Source organism: Zingiber officinale, chromosome 7A, assembly GCF_018446385.1.
Source record: "Zingiber officinale cultivar Zhangliang chromosome 7A, Zo_v1.1, whole genome shotgun sequence".
Classification (NCBI taxonomy): domain Eukaryota; kingdom Viridiplantae; phylum Streptophyta; class Magnoliopsida; order Zingiberales; family Zingiberaceae; genus Zingiber; species Zingiber officinale.
The window spans coordinates 125,508,173-125,529,314 of NC_055998.1; the positions used below are offsets into that span (position 1 = coordinate 125,508,173).

At 46.5% G+C, this 21,142-nt stretch overlaps 1 protein-coding gene across 1 annotated transcript; it reads right to left on the reverse strand.

Moving 5' to 3' along the window:
• Window positions 1–9,646: 9,646 nt before the first annotated feature.
• On the reverse strand, window positions 9,647–11,588 carry LOC122002401 (pentatricopeptide repeat-containing protein At2g36240-like). Its single transcript, XM_042557554.1, has 2 exons — window positions 10,034–11,588; window positions 9,647–9,779 (listed from the first exon to the last, which is right to left on the reverse strand). Exons 1-2 carry the CDS (start codon window positions 11,548–11,550, stop codon window positions 9,737–9,739), a joined length of 1,560 nt encoding a protein of 519 aa, XP_042413488.1. The 5' UTR covers window positions 11,551–11,588; the 3' UTR covers window positions 9,647–9,736.
• Between the last annotated feature and the right edge of the window lie 9,554 nt (window positions 11,589–21,142).

Genomic DNA, 21,142 nt, shown 5'->3' on the forward strand with positions numbered 1-21,142 from the left:
GCCTTTGAAAAACTCAAAGCTACTTTCCGAGAGGTTCTTATACAGAAGATCCCCCGAACGGATAATCAGGCGGCAGACGAGTTAGCCAAACTGGCGAGTTCAATAACACCAGTTGCCATTCAGCAACCAATAGAAAAAGTACTGCTGGTGGCGCACGTCGATCGGATGCAAGGCCTCACGTTCCCAAGCGACTAGAGGACACCTCTTATAGAATTTCTCCGTTCGGGCACCACACCCTCCAATGAATATGCAGCCCGGCTACTCAGAAGAAGGGCCGGTCGGTTCACACTCATCGGTGATCAGCTCTACAAAAAGGCTTTCTCTCGCCCGTTGCTGAAGTGTGTAAGCTCGGAAGACTTGGCTTACATCCTCCAGGAGGTACATCAAGGATCGTGCGGAGGACATCCGGGCGGGCGATCACTAGCCAAGAAGATTTTGCTAGCTGGATACTTTTGGCCAACCTTACAAATAGACGCCGCTCGGACAGTATCTACATGCCTTTCGTGCCAGAAGTATCACAACTTCTCGCACCGACCGGCAGAGGAGATGAAAGCATCAACCGTTTCATGTCCGTTCGATCAATAGGGAATGGATATTGTGGGTCCATTTCCGATGGCGACCGGGCAGAGGAAATTTTTGCTGGTGGCGGTCGATTATTTCTCCAAGTGGGTGGAAGCCGAGCCGCTGGCAAAGATCACTGAACAGATGGTTAAAAAATTCATCTGGCAACACATCATTTGTCGTTTCGGCATCCCTCGTCGACTAGTGTCCGACAACGGGCGGCAGTTCACAGGGAAGATGTTAGAGGATTGGTGCAAGAGCTACGACATCGAGCAACATTTCACATCCGTGGCCTATCCTCAGAGCAACGGTCAAGCTGAAGTGGCCAACCGGGAAATTCTCCGTATTTTGCGCGCTCGGCTCGACCACTTGGGAGGAAGTTGGCCGGATGAAGTGCCGAGCATTTTATGGGTCATCCGAACAACTTCTAAGGAAGGAACGGGCGTTACACCTTTTCATCTGGTGTACGGCGGTGAAGCGGTCATTCCAGTTGAGGTCGGCGTTGAATCCATCCGGGTCCAGTATTATGATGAGGAGGAATATGGAGCTGGATTTGGTCGACGAAGAGCGAGTCCGGCTGATGGCGTATCGTCAACGGATGAAGCAAAACTACAACCGCGTCATCTCCGATCATTCGGTCGGCGACCTTATGTCGGAAGAAAGTCAAGCGAAGCTTGGGCGGGCCTTCAAAATCATCAGCTCGCGCGTATTATTTGGAGGATGAGCGGTCGGCGATTAGATAGGCCATGGGCGCGAACCACCTCCCTTATCGGGCGGGATGAAAGGTGTACCATGTAAATCATTCTTTGTACTCTTTTTGACTAATATTGGAAATGCGAAATGAAGAATCAAGAGATCAAATATAAGGCATTGGCAAGAAGCGAAAGCCCGCCGTTTAGCGGAGATAAATTATCGAGCAAAATGCTCGGCGGACCACTGAGCCGTTCGGCCGGGATCGTTCTCAAGCGGGTAAAGGGCATATCGATTATCCGAGCCAAGCACCGAATAGTGAAAGCCTCGATCAGATTCAGCGAATGACCGTCGTTAATTTGGGCATAAATATTGTTGGCGGGATATGAAGGCCAAGGTCGCTCGACCAGTAAGGAGTTAGCCTCCGGGCCGTCTAGCCAGACGTTAAACCGTAGAACATCCGCGCCGGCGAGCACCGTCGTTAAAATCGAGAGCCGCGCCAAACGGAAACCGACGAGCTCCGTCGTTATAGATCGCTATAAATAACCCGACGAGCATCGTTAAAGATCGAGCCGGCAATAAAAACCGAGCGAAAACCGACGAGCTCGTCGTTAAAGATCGACCGGCTATAAATAACCGCCCCGGCGTTAAAGATCGAGAGCCGCACCGATCGGCTATAAAATCGAGCGGAAAACCGACGAGCTCGTCGTTAAAGATCGAGAGCCGGCCGACCGAATAACCGACGAGCACCGTCGTTAAAGATCGAGAGCCGCGACGGCTATAAAAACCGAGCGGAAAACCGACGAGCTCCGTCGTTAAAGATCGAGCGCACCGGCTATAAATAACCGCACCGACGAGCACCGTCGTTAAAATCGAGAGCCGCGCCGATAAAACCGAGCGGAAAACCGACGAGCTCCGTCGTTAAAGATCGAGAGCCCCACCACGAGCACCGTCGTTAAAATCGAGAGCCGCGCCGATAAACGAATAAAACCGGCGAGCTCCGTCGTTAAAGATCGAGAGCCTAGATCCGCACCGCCGACGAGCACCGTCGTTAAAGATCGCGAGACGACCGGCGACGCCGACGAGCTCGTCGTTAAAGATCGAGGAGCCGGCTATAAAAACCGAGCGGAAAACCGACGAGCTCCGTCGTTAAAGATCGAGAGCCGCGCCGACCGGCTATAAATAACCGCACCGACGAGCACCGTCGTTAAAAATCGAGAGCCGCGCCGACCGGCTATAAAAACCGACGAGCTCCGTCGTTAAAGATCGAGAGCCGCGCCGACCGGCTATAAATAACCGCGCCGACGAGCACCGTCGTTAAAAATCGAGAGCCGCGCCGACCGGCTATAAAAACCGAGCGGAAAACCGACGAGCTCCGTCGTTAAAGATCGAGAGCCGCGCCGACCGGCTATAAATAACCGCGCCGACGAGCACCGTCGTTAAAGATCGAGAGCCGCGCCGACCGGCTATAAAAACCGAGCGGAAAACCGACGAGCTCCGTCGTTAAAGATCGAGAGCCGCGCCGACCGGCTATAAATAACCGCGCCGACGAGCACCGTCGTTAAAAATCGAGAGCCGCGCCGATCATGATCGTTCGCAAGTACCAGACTGATTAAGGCCGATCGGCCGTTAGTTTGCCAACACTTCGCATTCACCGAAGGCAATTAGTATAGCCGAGCGCTAAACGATTCTGAGGAAACAAGTCAATTGGTTAACCCAATCGGCCGTTTAGTAGGAAGCTAGGGGAGTCCAACTGATTCTACGAATAAGCAGCAACACACTAAAACGAGACAATAAAGGGCAAACAAAAAAATGCAAGCAAAGGAACATAAGGAGGCCGAACGGCACGTACAAAAATTTTTGCATCCGCTGAGCGGATGAAATACAGAAAGCACTTAAAACAACTCGCCTCACTCTGGGTCTTCAAAATTAAAGAAGGCGTCCGGGATATCATCAATCATGGCCGCCAGGTCGGAGGCTGGAATATGCATTTCCGTGGGAAGGTGGCCACCCTTCTTCAAGTACGCCATGGTGACCTTGACCGCCTCGAGGAAAGTTGAGGAGACGTTGCCACCGAATTTTACGCCGAACCGCTCCGAGCGGAGGTATTCTTGACGAGCTGCTGCTAGGCGACTCGACTCTCCCTCCTTATATTGTCTGAGCGCCGCTCGGGAGGCAATCAGCGTATCTTGAACAACTTTCAGGTCCACCTCCGCTTTGGTGCGTTCGGCTGAGCGCCCTTCCCGTTCGGCAGCTAGTTGGGCTTCCAGATTCTTAGACTGCTGATCTAGGGCTCGGACTTCAACCTTCATTTTATCCAGATCAGCAATCACCCGCCTCTTCCGGCTGCTGGCGCGCTTCACGTCTGCGTCGCGTGCCTTGACCAGGCCTTCAAGTCGAGCCACCTCTGTCGCCAAGTCGGCGGACTTCTTCTGTTCGGCCTCAAGGGTTTGTTTTTCCCGCTCGGCCGATGGACCCCCGGACACTTGGAGTTTTTCCAGGAGCTCCTCTAGCTCAGCTAGCCGATGGCTAGTGGCGATTTGCTCAGCCCAACGCTGTAAGGGAAATAATAAGATCAAATGAATTTACCTGACTCGCCTGCTGCATATTGTTATCGCCGAGCTGCTTAGGCGTCATGAGGGCCACTTGAATCTGGGCGTCCTCGAAGAGCTTGGCGAGCGGGCCCGTCAGGGTTATTTCATGGACGGGGCTTGATGGCCGATCAGCAGATAGCAAATATTCCTCCGATGGGAAGCGGAGGGTAGTTTTGATGGTCAGATGGCCGGACGATGCTTCTTCAGTCGCGGCCGCCTGATGCGAGGACTCCCCATGGTGGAAGTTTCACGAGTCCGGGGAGGAGAGCCGGAGGACTGTGCGGTAGGCGAAGCCACGGGGGTCCCGATCTGTGATGGCGTGCGAGCAGGGGAAGTTACGCCGATCGGCGCCTGTGGTGCCCCCTCTTGGGTCGGCGGAAGGCTGGAGTCTCTTCGACGTTTCCGCCGAACCTCCAATGGTGGATCTCCGACCTGGGGGACGCCCAACTCGGCGGGGGCTGAGGAAACAGGATCCGCCTCAACCTCCGTTGAAGCGGATGGGGCAGCTTCTATTTCGGGGCGGACTGCGCCGGCTGGGGATGAGACCCCGCTCGGCGAGTTCTCTTTTAGTCGTCGCTTCGATTTCCACGGACTTCAACTTCAGATGATCGGTGGCCTTGGAGCGCCACATGACTTCAGCTGCAGTAAAAGAAATTAAAATCAATTAGACAAAAAAGACTAAGTGTAAAGAATCCTTACTCATGCGGAAGGGGAGATTTGCCCGAACGGGAGACAGTCCGAAAATATACAACACCCCCTTGAGAAGCAACTGATCGATCTTGTATCGCTGACCGGATAACCAGTTCGCCCCATGAAGATAGGCCGGGTTGCTTCTGAACTTGCCGAGCTCCGGCTGAGTCGGCACAGCGGTCTGCCATTTGGTTCGGAAGGCTGGCCGCTCGGGAAGTCGGATGTAGAAGAAAAATTCTTTCCAGTGCTTGTTGGAGGTCGGCATGTTGTCAAAAAATTTAAAACCTATTCTACTTTGGAAAATAAAAGTCCCCAGCTCGGATTGTTTAGGGTAGAAAAAGAAGTGGAATATTTTGGGGTCAAGAGGGATACTGTGCAGCTTAAAGAGGACGACCACCCCGCCCAGCAGTCTAAAGGAATTCGGCACAAGTTGGCCGAGCGGGATGCGGAAATAATTGCAAACCTCCAAAATAAAGGGATGGGTAGGAAATCTAAGGCCGCCCTGGAATTGGTCCAAACCGATCGGCGGGTCATGGGGCCGGTCAGACGGGTCGGCTACAACTATTTCATAGTTATCGGGAATCCCATACGTCCGAACAAGGCGCCGAGCGCCCTCCTCATCAAATCGGCTCTCCATAGTCAGGTACCAAGGGTCATGAACTCCAACAGCGGGTTCAGAGGAGCTTGCCATCTCGAAGGAGCAAAAAGACAGCGAGAAATCGAAGGAATGGGAACAAAGAAGGTAGAACAAGTTGGGAGGGCCTTGTAAGGGGAGGGGAGAAGCTTACTGAGGGAAGGTAGACAGAAAGGATCACCAAAGATCCGAAGACCACCGAGGGGCGAGAGCTGGGACGGCCGGAATGATGCAGCAGCAACAGGCACCTTCGACTGAGAATACGCGATGAAACAGAGAATGCGGCGTAAAAGGCGAAGACGATGGCTTTATACGAACGAGGCTGGTCGGCCTCGTCCGTCGGATGCAGGTCACGGAAGACGAAGTCATCATCTAGCCGTCCGTTTCAAAATGACCAGCGTCCCATCGTACGGATCATCACCGCCACGCAAGAGGAGCCACGTGGCGCTCTGTCGCCAGGCACAATTAATGCGCCCATACCGCGCATGCTTCGACTTAATGAAGAGGATTTGCGTGATTTTCGAGAAGATCTAGACAAGCAAACATCCATATTGAGCGACAAGATAACCGAAATGAAGAGACGAACGGCTGAATTTGGAAGAAGGGCCGAACGGCCCTATAGATATTATAAGCGACTGGAAAGCGACGACCGCCCGCTCGGACATATGGTCCAGTCAGTCGGACTCACTGCCTCCTTCGACTAGACTTGAAGGGAAGGCAAGTGATCCGGCGGTAAGGATGGGGGGCCCACCCTCTGAAGGGTCCCAGCCTAAAGACGGATGGAAGGCTGGTCAAGCGGATAAGGGTCCGAGCGGAGCTAGAAATAACCCATCCATGGGCTTGGGTTTCCGACGCCAAGGCAGGATGATCGAATGGCCGAGCGGGAGACCGATCGGCTGGGATTGAATGGCCGAGCGGGAGATCGATCGGCCAAGATAAGGGCGAGGGTACAGAGGTAGCCGAGCGGCCTATCGCTTGTCTCGGGATATGGGATGTCAGAGAGGGTATGTCTGATGATTAGGCCGTACACAAGATTGCACGATGGAAGATCTCGCCGTCACATCAGGGAGAGGTGGATACAGTAGCAGTATGGCCTCATGTATGCTCTTCTGACAGGCCCATACTTGGGTATGGTCTAAAGCAGATGACTGCTTCGATTGACGTGTCTGGGCTCTTTCGATAGTTTTATATAAGACCTTCATTTCTTCACCAGAGGTACAGGGGTCTTCTACTTAAAAGCCTTTTCTTTGCTATTTCCTCGCCTGACTTGAACGTCGGAGGGCCGTCGCCGGGACACCCCTCCTGGCTCAGTTTTGTTGCAGGTTCGCCGGAGCACCTGAGGATCCAGTAGGGAGCGCCACGTCCCCAGCGTTCGTTGACTCCTGATTCGGACAGGATCATATATATAGGCCGAACTGATTTTATCTAGAATGTAGGAATAAAATTAGACCAATTCCTACTTAATCTAACAAATACCAACTGCAGTTCATATTTTTTTTAAAAAAAACCTCACATTCAATCTAAATGTCCTGTAACAAAAAAAACTGACTTCTGCTCATAGTTCTTCAAAGAACTTGCAGATTACAATCATTTATCTTGCCAAATCACCTGCTTGTATTGTGTCAGGCCACTTGCTTAGCCGTTTCACATTTCGGTTCCAGTCAACTAACAACTTAATCTCAATGTTCTATGGAGTGCCATTAATTTCACAATGATCACTCTCTTTTATGTATCAGTACTCCAACATCAATTTTTCATTTTCTCTTTGAATACCCAAACTGGGCATAGAATAAATCTGAAACAAACACTTGCACATCTTTCATCTGGTTCAGCATCCATTTCGTTCAATTGATTGGTTGAGGTACATTACCCTGTTATATCTGATGAAAAGCTACCAAAAGAATCTTTTCCGTTCATGCACTGGTGGAACATGTTGAGTTACATATCCTTCTTGAATGACCAACATCAGATAGACAACTACCACAAAATTTATCCAATGCTGCACCTTTTGTTACTATTTCTCTGTTTCAATCACTAGCTTCTTAAATTTGCATGGCTACTTCACCTTCTCTTCCTACTTTGGAGTTGGAACTCAAATTCAGCTGGTTTTCCAGAATCGCATAGATAGTTTGTCAGCTAATACATAAGGCAAGCAATGGTCAATCCAGTATTATGAGCCATGTAAGCCGAGGACTATTCATGTATGCCCATAGAATAAATGAAGCTGACGCAGCCAAATCTGTCGCTTCGCTGATAAAGTTTAGAGCTCCATGTATCAACATGCATCAAAGGACACCGAGAGTCATCCCGCGCGTAACCCCTCCAATGCTTGAGTAAGTCTCTCAGAAAGAGAACTGAAGAGAGAAGTAAAAGAGAGAAAATGGGAGAAAGTCTTTACCTTGGTGGATATATCTGATATAGGTAGGAGACCACACTCAAATAAGGCTTGTGATGAGAATATACCGGAAGTTCCATCTAAGTAGTACATTTATCTATAGGTCATGCCTAAGTATCCTTAGACCATCTCCAACCATATCCCTTTTACACCATTTTAGTGTAAAAGGGATACCAAATACATATATTATAATATTAATTTTATATTTAAAATATTCTTAAATATTATAAATTAATATTATTTAATTTAATTTATTATTTAAATTTTATTCTTGATACAACAATAAATAGGGTTGTAAATGAATCAAGCATTCATGAACAAGCTTGGTGTTCGACTTAGTAAAAGTTTATTTATGTTCGTTCAATATACATAAGATTAATTAAACAAACAAGCTTGAATAGCTCGTTAAGCTAAACAAACAAGCTTGAATACATATGTGTTCAGCTCATTAACGTTCGTGAACAATGTTCGTGAACAACGTTCACGAACCATATTCATTCATAAAACTCTTTTCAATATGCTAAATAAACAATAAAATAAAATTAAGTAAATAAATAAATTTAAATTATCAAGTTCAATAATCAAACAAACAACTAAAAGTTTCAAACAATCAAACAAGCTTGAATTGAGAGCTTGATAACATCTAAACGAACCAACTCGAACCAAGCTCAAGCCAAGCTTGAATTGAGAGTTTGATAACATCTAAATGAACCAAGCTCAAGTCAAGCTTCAAACAAGCTCAAGCTCATAAAAAATAAACCAAGCCAAGCTTGAACACTCATTTCAAAAACTTGGTTCATTTTAAGCTCGGCTCGGCTCGGCTCGGCTCGGCTACCTTATCAAGCAAATTTGAACATCCCAAAGCTTGGCTCGGCTTGTTTACAGCCCTAACAGTAAATGACAATACCCGATTTCAAGAGTTTCTTGCTAGATATGAAGGAATCAAAAATAAAATTGCTCACTTTGTCCTTAGAAATGCATTAATTGAACATTTGTGGGAACAATATAGTAATTCTGATAATTAAGGTTCATAATGATGTATTTTCAATGAAGTGTTATTTGTTTTGTGAAAATATTTATAATATTTTATCTTAATTGTTTATGGTTGTGTATTTTTGTTAAATATTAGTATGTCTACTAAATTATTTCCACCAACATTAAGAAGGAAGGTACTAATTTTTATTTTCTTGTAACTAAAAACAAAATATCATAAAAATTAATTATTATGTATCATAAAATTATTATTTTTAATAATAATTATTATCAGAATAAAAATATTTAACAAATTAATATGTATGTTGAATAATAAATTATAAGATGGAAAAAAAAAATATTCTAAGGAATATTCCTTTTAGGTAGGAAATGGTGTGTATTAGTTGGAGTTGGAAAAATATTTGGTGCTGAAATGACACCAAATTAGTGTTGAAAATGCACCAAAATGAGTTTTATGGTTGAAGATGGTCTTAGGATGACATAGGGACAAGCAAACACATGGGGGACCACATGTAGGAAAAGTTACACGAACAATTGTCACAAGCTCAAGAAGACTCATCAGCTCGGACCAACTCAGAAGCTCAAATGACTTGGCAACTCGAATATGCTTGGAAGCTCAGAGTGACTCAACCTTATGAGCCGTTCTTATAATCTAGTAGTCAAGGCTCTTATAAACTAGTAGTCGAGCACCTCGTACTTTGTACATAAGACAATAGCTTGAGCTCTTGACAATTGCCCCTCCGAACATCTCCGAGTTGGCAAGTCACTTCGATCTTCCAAGCCAATTCGAGCTAAGTCTTCTCGAGTTCTTGAAGATTGCCGATGTAACCTTTCTTGAGCGTCTACTCATAACCATACTTAAACATGATCCCCATGTCATCCTATGTCATACTCAGGTATGACTCATTGCAAGTACATGTACTACTTAGACGTGACTTCCCATCTACCCTCATCACGAGCTTTATTTAAGTATAGTCTCCCACCTATCTCCACATATAAGTATGTATCATCAAGTAAAGGCTCTCTTCCATTTTCCTCTCTTTTAGTTCTCTCATTTCATTTTCACTTAAGTTTTTTTGTCAGAAAGACTTACTTCGGAGGGGCCACGTTGGAATGACTCCCAGTACCTTCTGATAGGTGTTGATACATGCAAGTCCATCCACATCATGAGAGTAAACTTCAGCAAATTATCGCCGCATCAGACTCCATTGACTTGTTAATCCTAAAGTACAAATTCCAAAAGATCAAGCCTAACTGAAAACGTAGTTAGACTCATTCACTTTCTCAATCAGTCCATAACTTCAGCTACTGAAAAAGGTGGGTAACAATACTAGCATAAATTCAGAACTTCCCAAATGATCACAAACTAAAATAAGTCGAGACCATATTTTCTCATGGCCTTGGATAACTGTTAATCACAACAATCTATGCAGAAGGTCAAAATCTGCCTCAAAATAATTTCAAGAGTTTCCTTACCTGGCCTTTCCAATTTGGCGACTTGAAGGATTCTTTCTAGTAGGCAGTCTATCCATCAATGTGTTATAAGTAGCAATATTTGGTATAAATCCGGCATCAAGCATTTCATTGATGATAGATTCCCCCTCTGTTTTTCTCCCTTCTCTAGAGAATCCATGAGCCAGTATGCCAAAAGTCACAGTGTCAGGTTTAAAACCCTTTTTGGATGCTATCACTCTCAATCTGTTGGCATCTGATGTCCTTCCGATATCACAAAGTGTTTCCAAAAGAGTGTTGAAGGTGATGGTATCAGGAAGCATTTCCTTCTGCAGCATTCTCTCCAATAAGCCACATGCATCATTTATCTTACCTGAACTTCTGAGTCCCTCGATCAAGGTAGAGCAAGTCACCTCGCTGCAAAAATTGCCCTTCCCCCAGAGTGAATCAACTACTTCCAAGGCTCTCCCTGCACTACCACCATCTTTACAAAATGTCTCCACCAAAACAAAGCAATCGAACCCGTTCGGTAAAGCTCCTTTCTGCAAGAACTCCTCCAACAGTTTGCTTGCTTCCAGACTCTTGCCATCTTTACAGAGACCGTCCATGAGAATATCGCAACTAGCAACTGAGAACCCATAGCCCAGTTCAAGCATCTCCCTGGCAACTCCAATTCCCTCCTTAAATTTCTTCTCCTTGAAGAAGCCTCTGATGAGAGTGTTAAAACTGACGACGTTTGGCTCACATCCCCTTGCCCTCATCTCTCGGAACCAATCCAGCGCCGAATTGAGGTCCGAGCACCGGAGGCAGCTGCTGATCAAGATGTTGAAGGTGAAAGTGTCGGGTTTCACGCGATCCTTGACCATTCTGTCATACAAGCTCTTGGCTTTCTGATATTCCCTTCGCCGAGCGAACCCGTTGATGAGGGTGTTGTAAAGAGCCACACCGGGACGGCCGTCGACGGACCTCCGGGAGTCCTCGAAGGCGGAGATAGCATCATCAAGGCGTCCCGCGCGGCAGAACGCGTGAATGGCGAAGCCGATGATCGGTTCGATGCGAGGGCAGGCGAAGATGCCGTCGGCGCAGGGGCAAGGCTGGGCGAGCATGCGGTGGAGGAGGAGGCGGAGAGGGCCGAGGCGGTCGGTGACGGCGAGGGTGCGAGCCATCCACTCGTAGGTGGAATGGTCGTGGCGGAAGGAATCGACGCCGGCGGCCCATTGGAAGACGTGGAGATCGTAAGGGGCGAAGGCGGGGTGGTGGCGGAGGCGGCAGCTGAGGAGGCGGAGGAGGTCGGCTGGGGTGAAAGAGGGCGGGAGGTGGGACTCGAGGAAGCGAATGAGGCGGGAGGGGGCGGCGGCGGAGAGGGAGAGCGTGGGAAGAGGAGGGGCGGAGGAGACGGCGGAGGGGGAGGAGGGGTCGAAGACGGCGGAGAGATCGAAGCGGGCGACAGGTTTAGGGATGTGATCGAGGTCGGTGTTACGGCGCAGAGAGTTGAGAGTGGAGACGGACGGCAGGGATTTGGCGAGTCGCCTCGATGCCATGGGAACCGAAGAAGGCCGGTGCCGAATGGTGGTGTACTGGTATTGAATTGCAATGGCTATTCAAAGTGGTTAATATAGTGTTTTTTTTTTTTTTTTTGTTTTTTTGTTCTCATGAGCTCAAATTCGATTAAATCGAAATAATTGATCAAAATCGTGTTCTCGATTAATTCGAAAATTCATTTTAAAAAAATCGATGATTATAATTTCTAATTTGTAAATCCCAAAATCTGTAAAGGCTGAATAAAAATCCCTAATTTCTAATTTGGTTTGCTCTCTCCTCCTCGCTGCTGTTGGTGTAATATTTCTTAGGTCAAGTTTAACCTGATTAATTAAGTTTGAGATAGCTCAATCTTGAGTCTTGATATTTGAGTTTCGATGTTTGACAATACATGAAGACTTATACCACATGGAGATTGCAGGTACAATCATTCATTTGGGAAGATTGTTGGTACAATTCTCTTCTGGTCAAGGTTGATCAGTTAGATGTGAAAAAGAGTCAAGTAGGTCAAAACTGACTGGATACTTGACTGAGAAGTCCTGGTGAGTGAAGCCAGACAGTTGGAAAATCCTAGTAAGTGAAGCCAGGTGAAAATCCTAGTGAGTAAAGCTAGGTGAAAGTCTTGGTGAGTAAAGTCAGACAAATGAGAAACCTTAGTGAGTGAAGCTAGGTGAAAGCCCTGGTGAGTGAAGCCAGGCACGTGGAAATCCAAGTGGATCAAAGTTGACCGGACACCTAGTGTTGAGAAGTCCAAGTAGATCAAAGGGTTGACCGGATACTTGGCACGAGGAGAAAAGTCCAAGTGGATCAAAGGAATTGACCGGACACTTGGTGAGGAAGTCCTAGCAGGTCGAGGGTGACTGAATGATAGACATGATGTCCCAACAGGTCATGGTTGACCGGATGTTGATTTTCGGGACTTTGGACGTGATTTGGCAAGTCACAAGTGAGTTCAATCGATCAATCGATCGATTGACTCATGCCCAATCGATCGGTTGATCGATTGGTTGAGTCCCGCGACAAAAGCTTCTCCCAATCGATCGGTTGATAGATTGGGGAATAATTGACGTCGCACAGAACGCCTCCCAATCGATCACCCGATCGATTGGGAGCCTCCAATCGATCGGTTGATCGATTGGAGCGCAGGAAATCGCGCGAGAACCTTGAATCGATCGGGCAATCGATTTAGGCGATTTCTAGAGAGCACAGAGGCGCTATGGATGATCGACCGATCGATCCAAAGCCTCCCCAATCAATTGGGAGCAATCCAATCGATTAGGGTTCGACCGTTAACACTCGATAAAGTCGTTGCAAGCGTCTTCTTTAACACTTCTTTTCAGATCTCTCACCCGATTCATCTCAGATCTTCACAACAACTTCTCTGAGCTCTCACCGCCAGTTTTTGAAGGTTCTTGGAGGCAAGTGCTTGTGCACGTCCAAGTCAAGAGGCGATCTACGACAAAAAGGAGAAGCTAGGGTTAGGGTTTCAAGTGTAAATCTTTTAAGATTTCAATTGTATTTGCTTCCCTTTCTTTCTTCTTGTACTGAGAGTGTTGTAGGATTTCTCCGCCTTCGGTAGTTACCGTAAAGGAGTGTTTACATAGTGAAGAGTGCATGTCGTATGTGGGTCCTTGGATTAGTCACCTATTCTTGAGGTGGATATCAAGTAAATCCTTTGTGTTAGCGTTGTATTTTATTTTATTTTTGTATTTTCCGCTGCCTATCATCACCAAGAAGCAAGACGGCGAGCGCACGACGAGTTATTCACCCCCTCTAGCACATTTCGACCCTAACAAGTGGTATCAGAACGAGGTCGCTCTTCACCAGAATCATCGTCGGAAGGGGCAACAAAGCTAGAGGGCAAAGAAGTTGAAGCAAATTCAAAAGTCGAAGACTTCATCAAAAGGCTCAACTTCAAGATGGAATTCCGAGATGGACTCGGATTCGACACAAGGGTGCCTCCATCATTCACAATGATGAGCTTCGATTCTTGGAAATCAAAAAATGAAAATTTCTTGATGATGGAGATAGAGCAATGGTTTGCTCTAATGGAAGACTTCGAAGCTCCAAGAAATTCAAAAGGAAAGATCCTCGAGAAGAGCAAATGGAGCCAAGAGCAAATTCAAATGAGCGAAGCAAATGACAAAGTGACCAAGCTATTGGTCTATTTATTGCCAAGTAATATTTTGACTCAAATTGGAGAATTCGAGGATGCCAAGGAGCTTTGGAGCAAATTGACAAAGATTCATGAGATCTCCTCCACTGTACCAAATCAAGAAGAATCCAAAGAGGGTGACTCAGTGGATCAAGGTCAAGAGCAAGAGGACTCCGAAGTTGAGAGATGCTCAACTTCTGAAGAGGAAGTCCAAGAAACCTCATCTTCAAAGGAATGCAATGAAAAGAGCAAGGAATGAGCATATTCCTTGTTCTATGTACAAGATGAAGATGAAGAAGCCTCCATCTCTAAGATTGAGGGGGAGAGACCTTCATTGATACCGGATCAAGAAGAAGGAGAAGCTTCTACATCCGGGTCAAGTGGAGAAGAAGACGATGCATCCTCCAAAAATCAAGAGACATCAAACGGAGGATCAAGTGTCATCCCTACACATGAAGGTATAATTATTTCAATTAATAATAAAAATCATATCATTTGCTTTGAGTGTAGGGAAAAAGGGCATTACAAGAGTAAGTGCCCTAAATTGGCCAAGAAGAAGGGCCAAGTAGCATAAAAGGGCAAGGAGAAGCCCAAGGAGACCGCTCCCACAACAAAGAAGAGTAAGGAGCGCATTGTGTGCTTTTCGTGTAATAAAAAAGGGTATTACCAAAGCCAATGTCCAAAGGGGAAGAAGGCGGTCAAAGTCAAGGGAGGAAGTACAAGTCAAGGGTGAGCTTCCAAGGTAAAACCCAAGGTATCATTTATTGAGCTCATCCTCTTGAATTATGGTAAAAAACATGTTAATTCTAGTTTATATCATTTTAATGCTATTTACCATAAAAATAGGAAGCATGATAGTATTAAGGAAAAACATGTAGCTCTTCATGCTAAAACTACTACACCTAGGATTAGGAAGGTAGATAAAAATCTAGGCAAGAAAACTAAGGATCGTAGTTATAAGCCTAGAAATAAAAATGCTCAAGGATTTAATAAAAGACCAAAATCTAGGGATTTATGGGAAGAAAATCAAGTTTTGAGGTCAAGGCTTGATAAAATGGAAAAGACCCTAAAAAGGATGGAAAATATCCTAAAAAGGTAAAATGAGCATAAACTAGGTCTAGGAAAACAACAAGGGTCATCTAATGGTCATAGGGGTTTGGGATACAAGCCTAAAACCAAGAAGGATGTGCCTTCTTATCATAGGGTTCCATATAGCTATGGAACCAACCCTAACTCTAGCGGTCAAGTCAAGGATACAAGGAAAGTTATCCCTAAGAGTATCTTTGCAACGAATGTGACTAAGACTTCTAAGAAGTCTAAGAAAGTCACTAAGAATGTCATGAGGGAGGCAATCCCTAGAGTTGACCTAGAAAAGGTGACCAAGGCTTCTAAGAAGCCTAACAAGGTCATTAGGAAGGTATCTAGGGAAGTTATCCCTAATGAGTACCTAGAGCATCCAAGGAGCACCAATAGGTTTTAGGTTCATAGGAGTATTTTTCTACCCCTTAGATGGGTTAGAAAGTGTCAACTCTAATTGGAAAGGTAGTTAACCCAACTTTGATAAAATTGACACTCGAAGAGCATTTTCAAGGTTATTATTAACATTTGAAAATGAAGTGAATTTTCATTTACTCTTTAAAAGAGTAAAATGTGCCATAATTTGAAATTTTTTATTTTATTTTAAATTGACACAAATTGGGAAAACATAAGAAAAACCAAGTTGGAGTTTTGCTATTTTCTTAGGGATTTAAAGGCAAATCCAAGCCTTAATTCAAAGTTATTACTCTTTGAAAGAATAAAGTATGTCAAACATTGAGGAATATACTTAATTTTAATTGACATAAATTTAATCATGGGTTAAAGAAATGCCAATTTGGATTTTGACATTTTCATGAGTAGATAAGGGACAATATAGGATTATTTTTAGGTTTAACTAAGGATTTAAGGACACTTAGATAGAAAAGCTAGGTATTTTATTTAAGCTAAATTACCGTGCTTTGTTTGCCCATCATATGCCATGACATCATCTTTGTATTCATGCTTTATTATGAAAAACATGAAAATACCATGTCATGTTATACATACATACATCATGTAGTTATAGGAAATTTTCTTTTGAAAATTATTCATTTTGATGTATGTCATAACTCATCATACATCATGTTTATGCTGTCATAGTTCATATCACTTGCATTCTGTCTCTTTTCTTTCCTTGAAGATAGAGTACTGCATCAGTGTGGCAGTCGTTTTATCTAACAAAAACTTGAGACTGCCTCAGTTAAAGGGAAAACCTTGGTGAAAGTTATCTTTTGATAGTGATTATCATTCAAAAGTTAGACACAAACTTGAAGAAAACATTGAAGTTTTTGTAAGTTTTCAAGTTTGTGTCAATCTTTAAAATTAGGAAGTATTTTCATAAAAAACTATTTTTCCTTGATAGTATATATCTTAAATAATGTTTACAATAATTTTCATGATTTTTAGAATTTTGTAAAATTTTTGGGGAGTTTCTAAAATTCACTGAAATGAAATTTCATAATTTTAGTGCTTCAATCGATCACCCGATCGATTGAAATGCCTCAATCGATCGGACGATTGATTGAGAAGGTGTTTTACGCGAACAAAAACTCAGTGGATCGACCCACCGATCGATTTACACTGCTTCAATCGATCTATTGATCGATTGAAGTGTTGAATTTGGCTGGGAAAGCCTGTTTTCATCATTTTAGACCATATTGAGTCTAGGTAATCATTCCTAACCCCTCAAACCACATTTGTTTACATTTAAGGGGAGTTTTCATAAAGAAAACAATATTGGATTGGTTAAGGAAGACTAAGTAGAAGTTTAGGTTGAGGTTTGGTTTCATTATTGAATTTTTGAACCTCAAAACTTCTAAATTTTGGGTTTCCTAAAGATTTAGGGATTCCAAGTCATTGTTGGTGCAATGACAGAAGTTACGTGCATGTCTTTAAGGGGAGTCACTCTTTAAGAGCATGGAACTAATTTCCCGACACCATTAAAGGTGGTTAAACCTTCATTTTGAAAAATAATGCTTAAGGTTGAGCGTTGAAGAACAATGGAGAGTGGATATCTTCATTGTGGAGTTATGGATGCTCTAGGATGAGCATCATAACGTGGAATAATGCTCCAGGGTAAGCATTTAATACAGTGAAAGGTATGAGACCTTCATTGTTGGATTGGTTAACACTCAAGGGTGAGCGTTGAAGATAATGAAGTATATGGAACTTTCATTATAGTTGATCCGGTGGTAAGAGCCCGGGACCCCCTAACGAGGGGTCAGTGCCACGTGGAGGTCAGAGGGCCAAGTGGTCCGTCGGAGAAGGGTGAACCGACCGGACGTATGACAAAAGGGCAGGCCGGTCGGCCTGCCCATACACGTCTGATAGTGAAAGAAGCCCTGACAGGGGTCGGGGTTCCGACGCTCAATGAAGTAGTAAATGGCCGAGCAGAAGGGCTAAGAGAGGGGCAGGTCATAATGGGCGCGCCGCCCAGCTGGCGCGGGAAATTAGGGTCATCCGGACGACGCTATTCACGCCGGTCGGCCGGACGGACGTCCCGGCCGGGCGGTGGGTGAAGGGTAGGAACATCTTCTGACAGCTGTCAAGTCCTATGGCCCGGCCATACTCTAAGTCTGACAACAAGGTGTTCTGTTGTCCCATCGAAGACATGATTGAACTGTAGCAGTATGGTGTCAGGTAAGCTCTCTGACAGGTACACACCGAGGTATGGGCTGCGAACACGTATGCGCCCCGGGGGACGTGCATTAGTTCTTTCATCGCTCTATATAAAGAGCCTCTTTCTGTGCTAGAGGTACGCATTCTACAAGCTTGGGAGCCACCCTTTTGTTGTCCGTTTACCTGACTTGAGCATCGGAGGGTCGCCGCCGGGAACCCCTTCCCGGTCTGACTTTTGTGCAGGTCCGCCGGAGATTCGTGCGACCAGACGGAGGCCTACACCATCTACTAGAAGTGCACCACGTGCCCAGCGTCCTTTGGTTCGGCCATTCGGACAGGATCAATTTGGCGCCGTCTGTGGGAACGCTCCTGCATCCGAACGGGAACAATGGATGAGGCTGGACGACAACACATGGTGACGCTTTCGAACGAGGAACTCGACGCTCTGATCGAGATGAGGGCCGCCAAGCTAGTGGAGCAAAAACAAAAAGCCACAGCCGAGCGGCCGGAGCAACAAGCAACATCAGCGTCGGGTGGCCGAGCGGAAGCACCACCAGCGACAGTGTCATTCCATCGGGCTCTCTTCCGCACTCCTGAAGCTGTAGCAACTAATCGAGAGCGGGGATCATCTTCGGATGAAATACCAAGACGGGACAACAGAAAAGGGAAAGTCCCCCGAGCGGACACATCTCTTAAGCGGATCAATCGCCAATTTTCGGAGGCCATTCTACAAAACCCTCTGCCCAAGCACTACGTGCCTCCAACGATCGGCGAGTATAATGGGACGACCGCCCCGGATGATCATCTGGGTAAATTCGATAACACAGTCACTCTCCATCAATACACAGATGGAGTAAAGTGCCGAGTTTTTCTCACCACTCTCTCGGGATCGGCTCAACGGTGGTTCCGGAGGCTGTCAGACGGATCCATCACAAGCTTCAAGGACTTCCGAACGGCCTTCCTCCATCATTTTGCAAGCAGTCGGCGCTATCAAAAAACGAGCGTGAGCCTGTTCGCCATCAAGCAAGAAGCCCGTGAATCGCTTCGAGCTTACATCCAGCGGTTCAACCAAGTGGCGATGGACATTCCAACGACCACCTCGGAAACCATGATAAATGCCTTCACACAAGGCCTAGTGGATGGGGATTTCTTCCGATCGCTCATCCGAAAGTCGCCCCCGAGACTATGATCACATGTTACACCGGGCGAACGAATACATTAACGTGGAAGAAGCACAAGCGGCAAGGAAAAAGGAAACCCCAGCCGAGCGGAAACAGCAAGCCGCTCATCAGCTGCCTAGAGGACCAAGGGCCGAAGCAATCCGATCCCCCCACGCCAGGTCTCATGTGCAAGAGGTAGCGGCCGCCCGACCCAAGCCAAAGAAGAAATGGACCCCGATGTTCTGCTCCTTCCACCGAACGGATACGCACAACACAAGGGATTGCCGAAGTCTTCCCTTCGTGGCTCATCCCGTGCCCCGGAATGCCGGGCGACGGTCGCCTTCAGTCGATAGGCGACAGAGAACTCATGAAGCCGATCGGACGCGAGCTGATAGGCCCCAGCAACAGACTCCTGATCGGCATCGTTCCCCAAGGAAGGAGAATCGCCGAGCGTCCAGAGAACGATCTCGGCCATCCGCCTGGGAAGAGGAAAATAGAAGCAATACTTCCCGAGGTGAGATCAACGTTATTGCTAGCGGGCCGACCGGAGGAGACTCCAACCGAGCTAGGAAGGCGAGCGTCCGGCAGCTCCAGATTCACGCGGTCGGCTGTAGCCAAGAAAGAGCGGAAGGACCCGAAATTAGTTTCGGGCCCGGGGACTTGGAAGGAGTTGAAGTACCCCATGACGATGCTCTGCTCATCAAAGCGGTAATAGCCAATTATACAATTCACCGCGTATTTATTACACAGGGAGCTCAGTCAACATCATATTCAAGAAGGCGTTCGATCAGTTGCAAATTGATCGAGCCGAACTGCTACCCATGACAACTCCGCTCTATGGGTTCAGTAGCAGTTGACCATCGGACGGATCCGGTGGCCACCTCGGAGAAGAGCCGCTCAGAGGACAAGAACAACAAACTTTGGTAGTCGACTCTCCCTCTTCTTACAATGTCATTTTGGGACGGCCGGCGCTCAGCGAATTCCGAGCGGTCGTCTCAACCTTCCATCGAAGATCTCGTGGAGGACAAAGTGGGAGAAGTGCGGGAGATCAGCTAGCTTGGCGATGCTACATCGAGATGGTCGGAGCAGAATCACTCGGAAGGCGCCCGGATTGAGGTAAGCGCCATCACCAAAAGCCACCCTCTTTAATTTATGAAAAAGAGGAAGTGCAGATTCACTCGACCCGATCGGGTGCCACGACTTTTATTGCGTCCGATCTGGAGGAGAAACAGAAAGAGGAAGTGATCAAATGCCTCCAGAGAAACTGTGATGTCTTCGTCTGGTCGACGAATGAACTGCCCGGAATTTCACCGAGTATAGCGCAGCACGAGCTCCATGTCCGACCGGACACTCGGCCGGTGAAGCAGAGAAAAAGGGATTTCAGCGCTGAACAGAATGCCATCATCCGAGCGGAGGTTGAGAAGCTCCTAGAGGCCGGCCATATACGCGAGGTCCAGTTCCCGAGCTGGCTGGCGAATGTAGTATTAGTCTCCAAGCCGGGCAACAAGTAGAGAGTGTGCATAGATTTTCGGGATCTCAACAAAGCTTGCCCGAAGGATTTTTATCCTCTGCCTCGGATCGATCAACTGGTGGACTCCACAGCTGGTTGCGAGTTGATATGTATGCTAGACGCCTACCAAGGCTATCACCAAGTGCCGCTCGCCCGTGAAGATCAAGAAAGGTTAGCCGTGACGGCACTTATTGCTATAATGTAATGCCGTTCGAATTGAAGAATGCGGGGGCCACATATCAGCGTTTGATGAATAAAGTATTCAGAGAGCAGATCGGGCGGAATCTAGAAGTTTATGTGGACGATATTCTCATTAAGTCCGGACGATCTCTTCAAAGACATGGAGGAAACCTTCCGAGCGGCAAATATGGAGTCAAGCTAAATCCCGAGCAGTGTTCGGAGCAAAAGGAGGGCACTTTCTAGGGTACATAGTGACCGAGCGGGAATCGAAACCCAGCAAGGTGAAAGCTCTACAAGACATGCCGCCTCCAAGAAATACAAGGGAAGTGCAGCGGTCGGATCACCGCTCTGTCAGGTTCATCTCCAAAACCGTCGGAGCCTTCCTTTTTCAAGATCTTACAAGGCTACAAAATTTTCTTGGGACGAAGAATGCAGGCGTTGAAGATTTGAAAGCATTTCTGAACTCTCTCCCGATATTAGCCAAGCCGACTGCGGGTGAGCCACTTCATATGTACTTGTCTTCAACTGAGCATGCAATCGGCTCAGCTTTAGTGAGGTCGAGCGAAGAAGAGTCTGTATATTTCCTTAGTCATATTTTAAAAGATGTCGAATCTCGCTATACTGGGCTCGAGAAGCTGGCTTTCGCTCTGGTCCTGGCCGCTCGGCGCCTTCGTCCATACTTCCTGGCGCATACGATCATTGTTAAAACCAATAGCCCGCTCGGACGTGTCCTACTAAATCCAGAAGCATCCGGACGGCTCATCAAATGGACGACGAAATTAAGTGAGTTCGATATCCAATACCAGCCCCGCTCGGCGATCAAAGCGCAATCCTTGGCCGATTTCGTGACTGAGGTGCAAAGGCCGGAGCCGGAAGCTAGGTGGAGAATATAT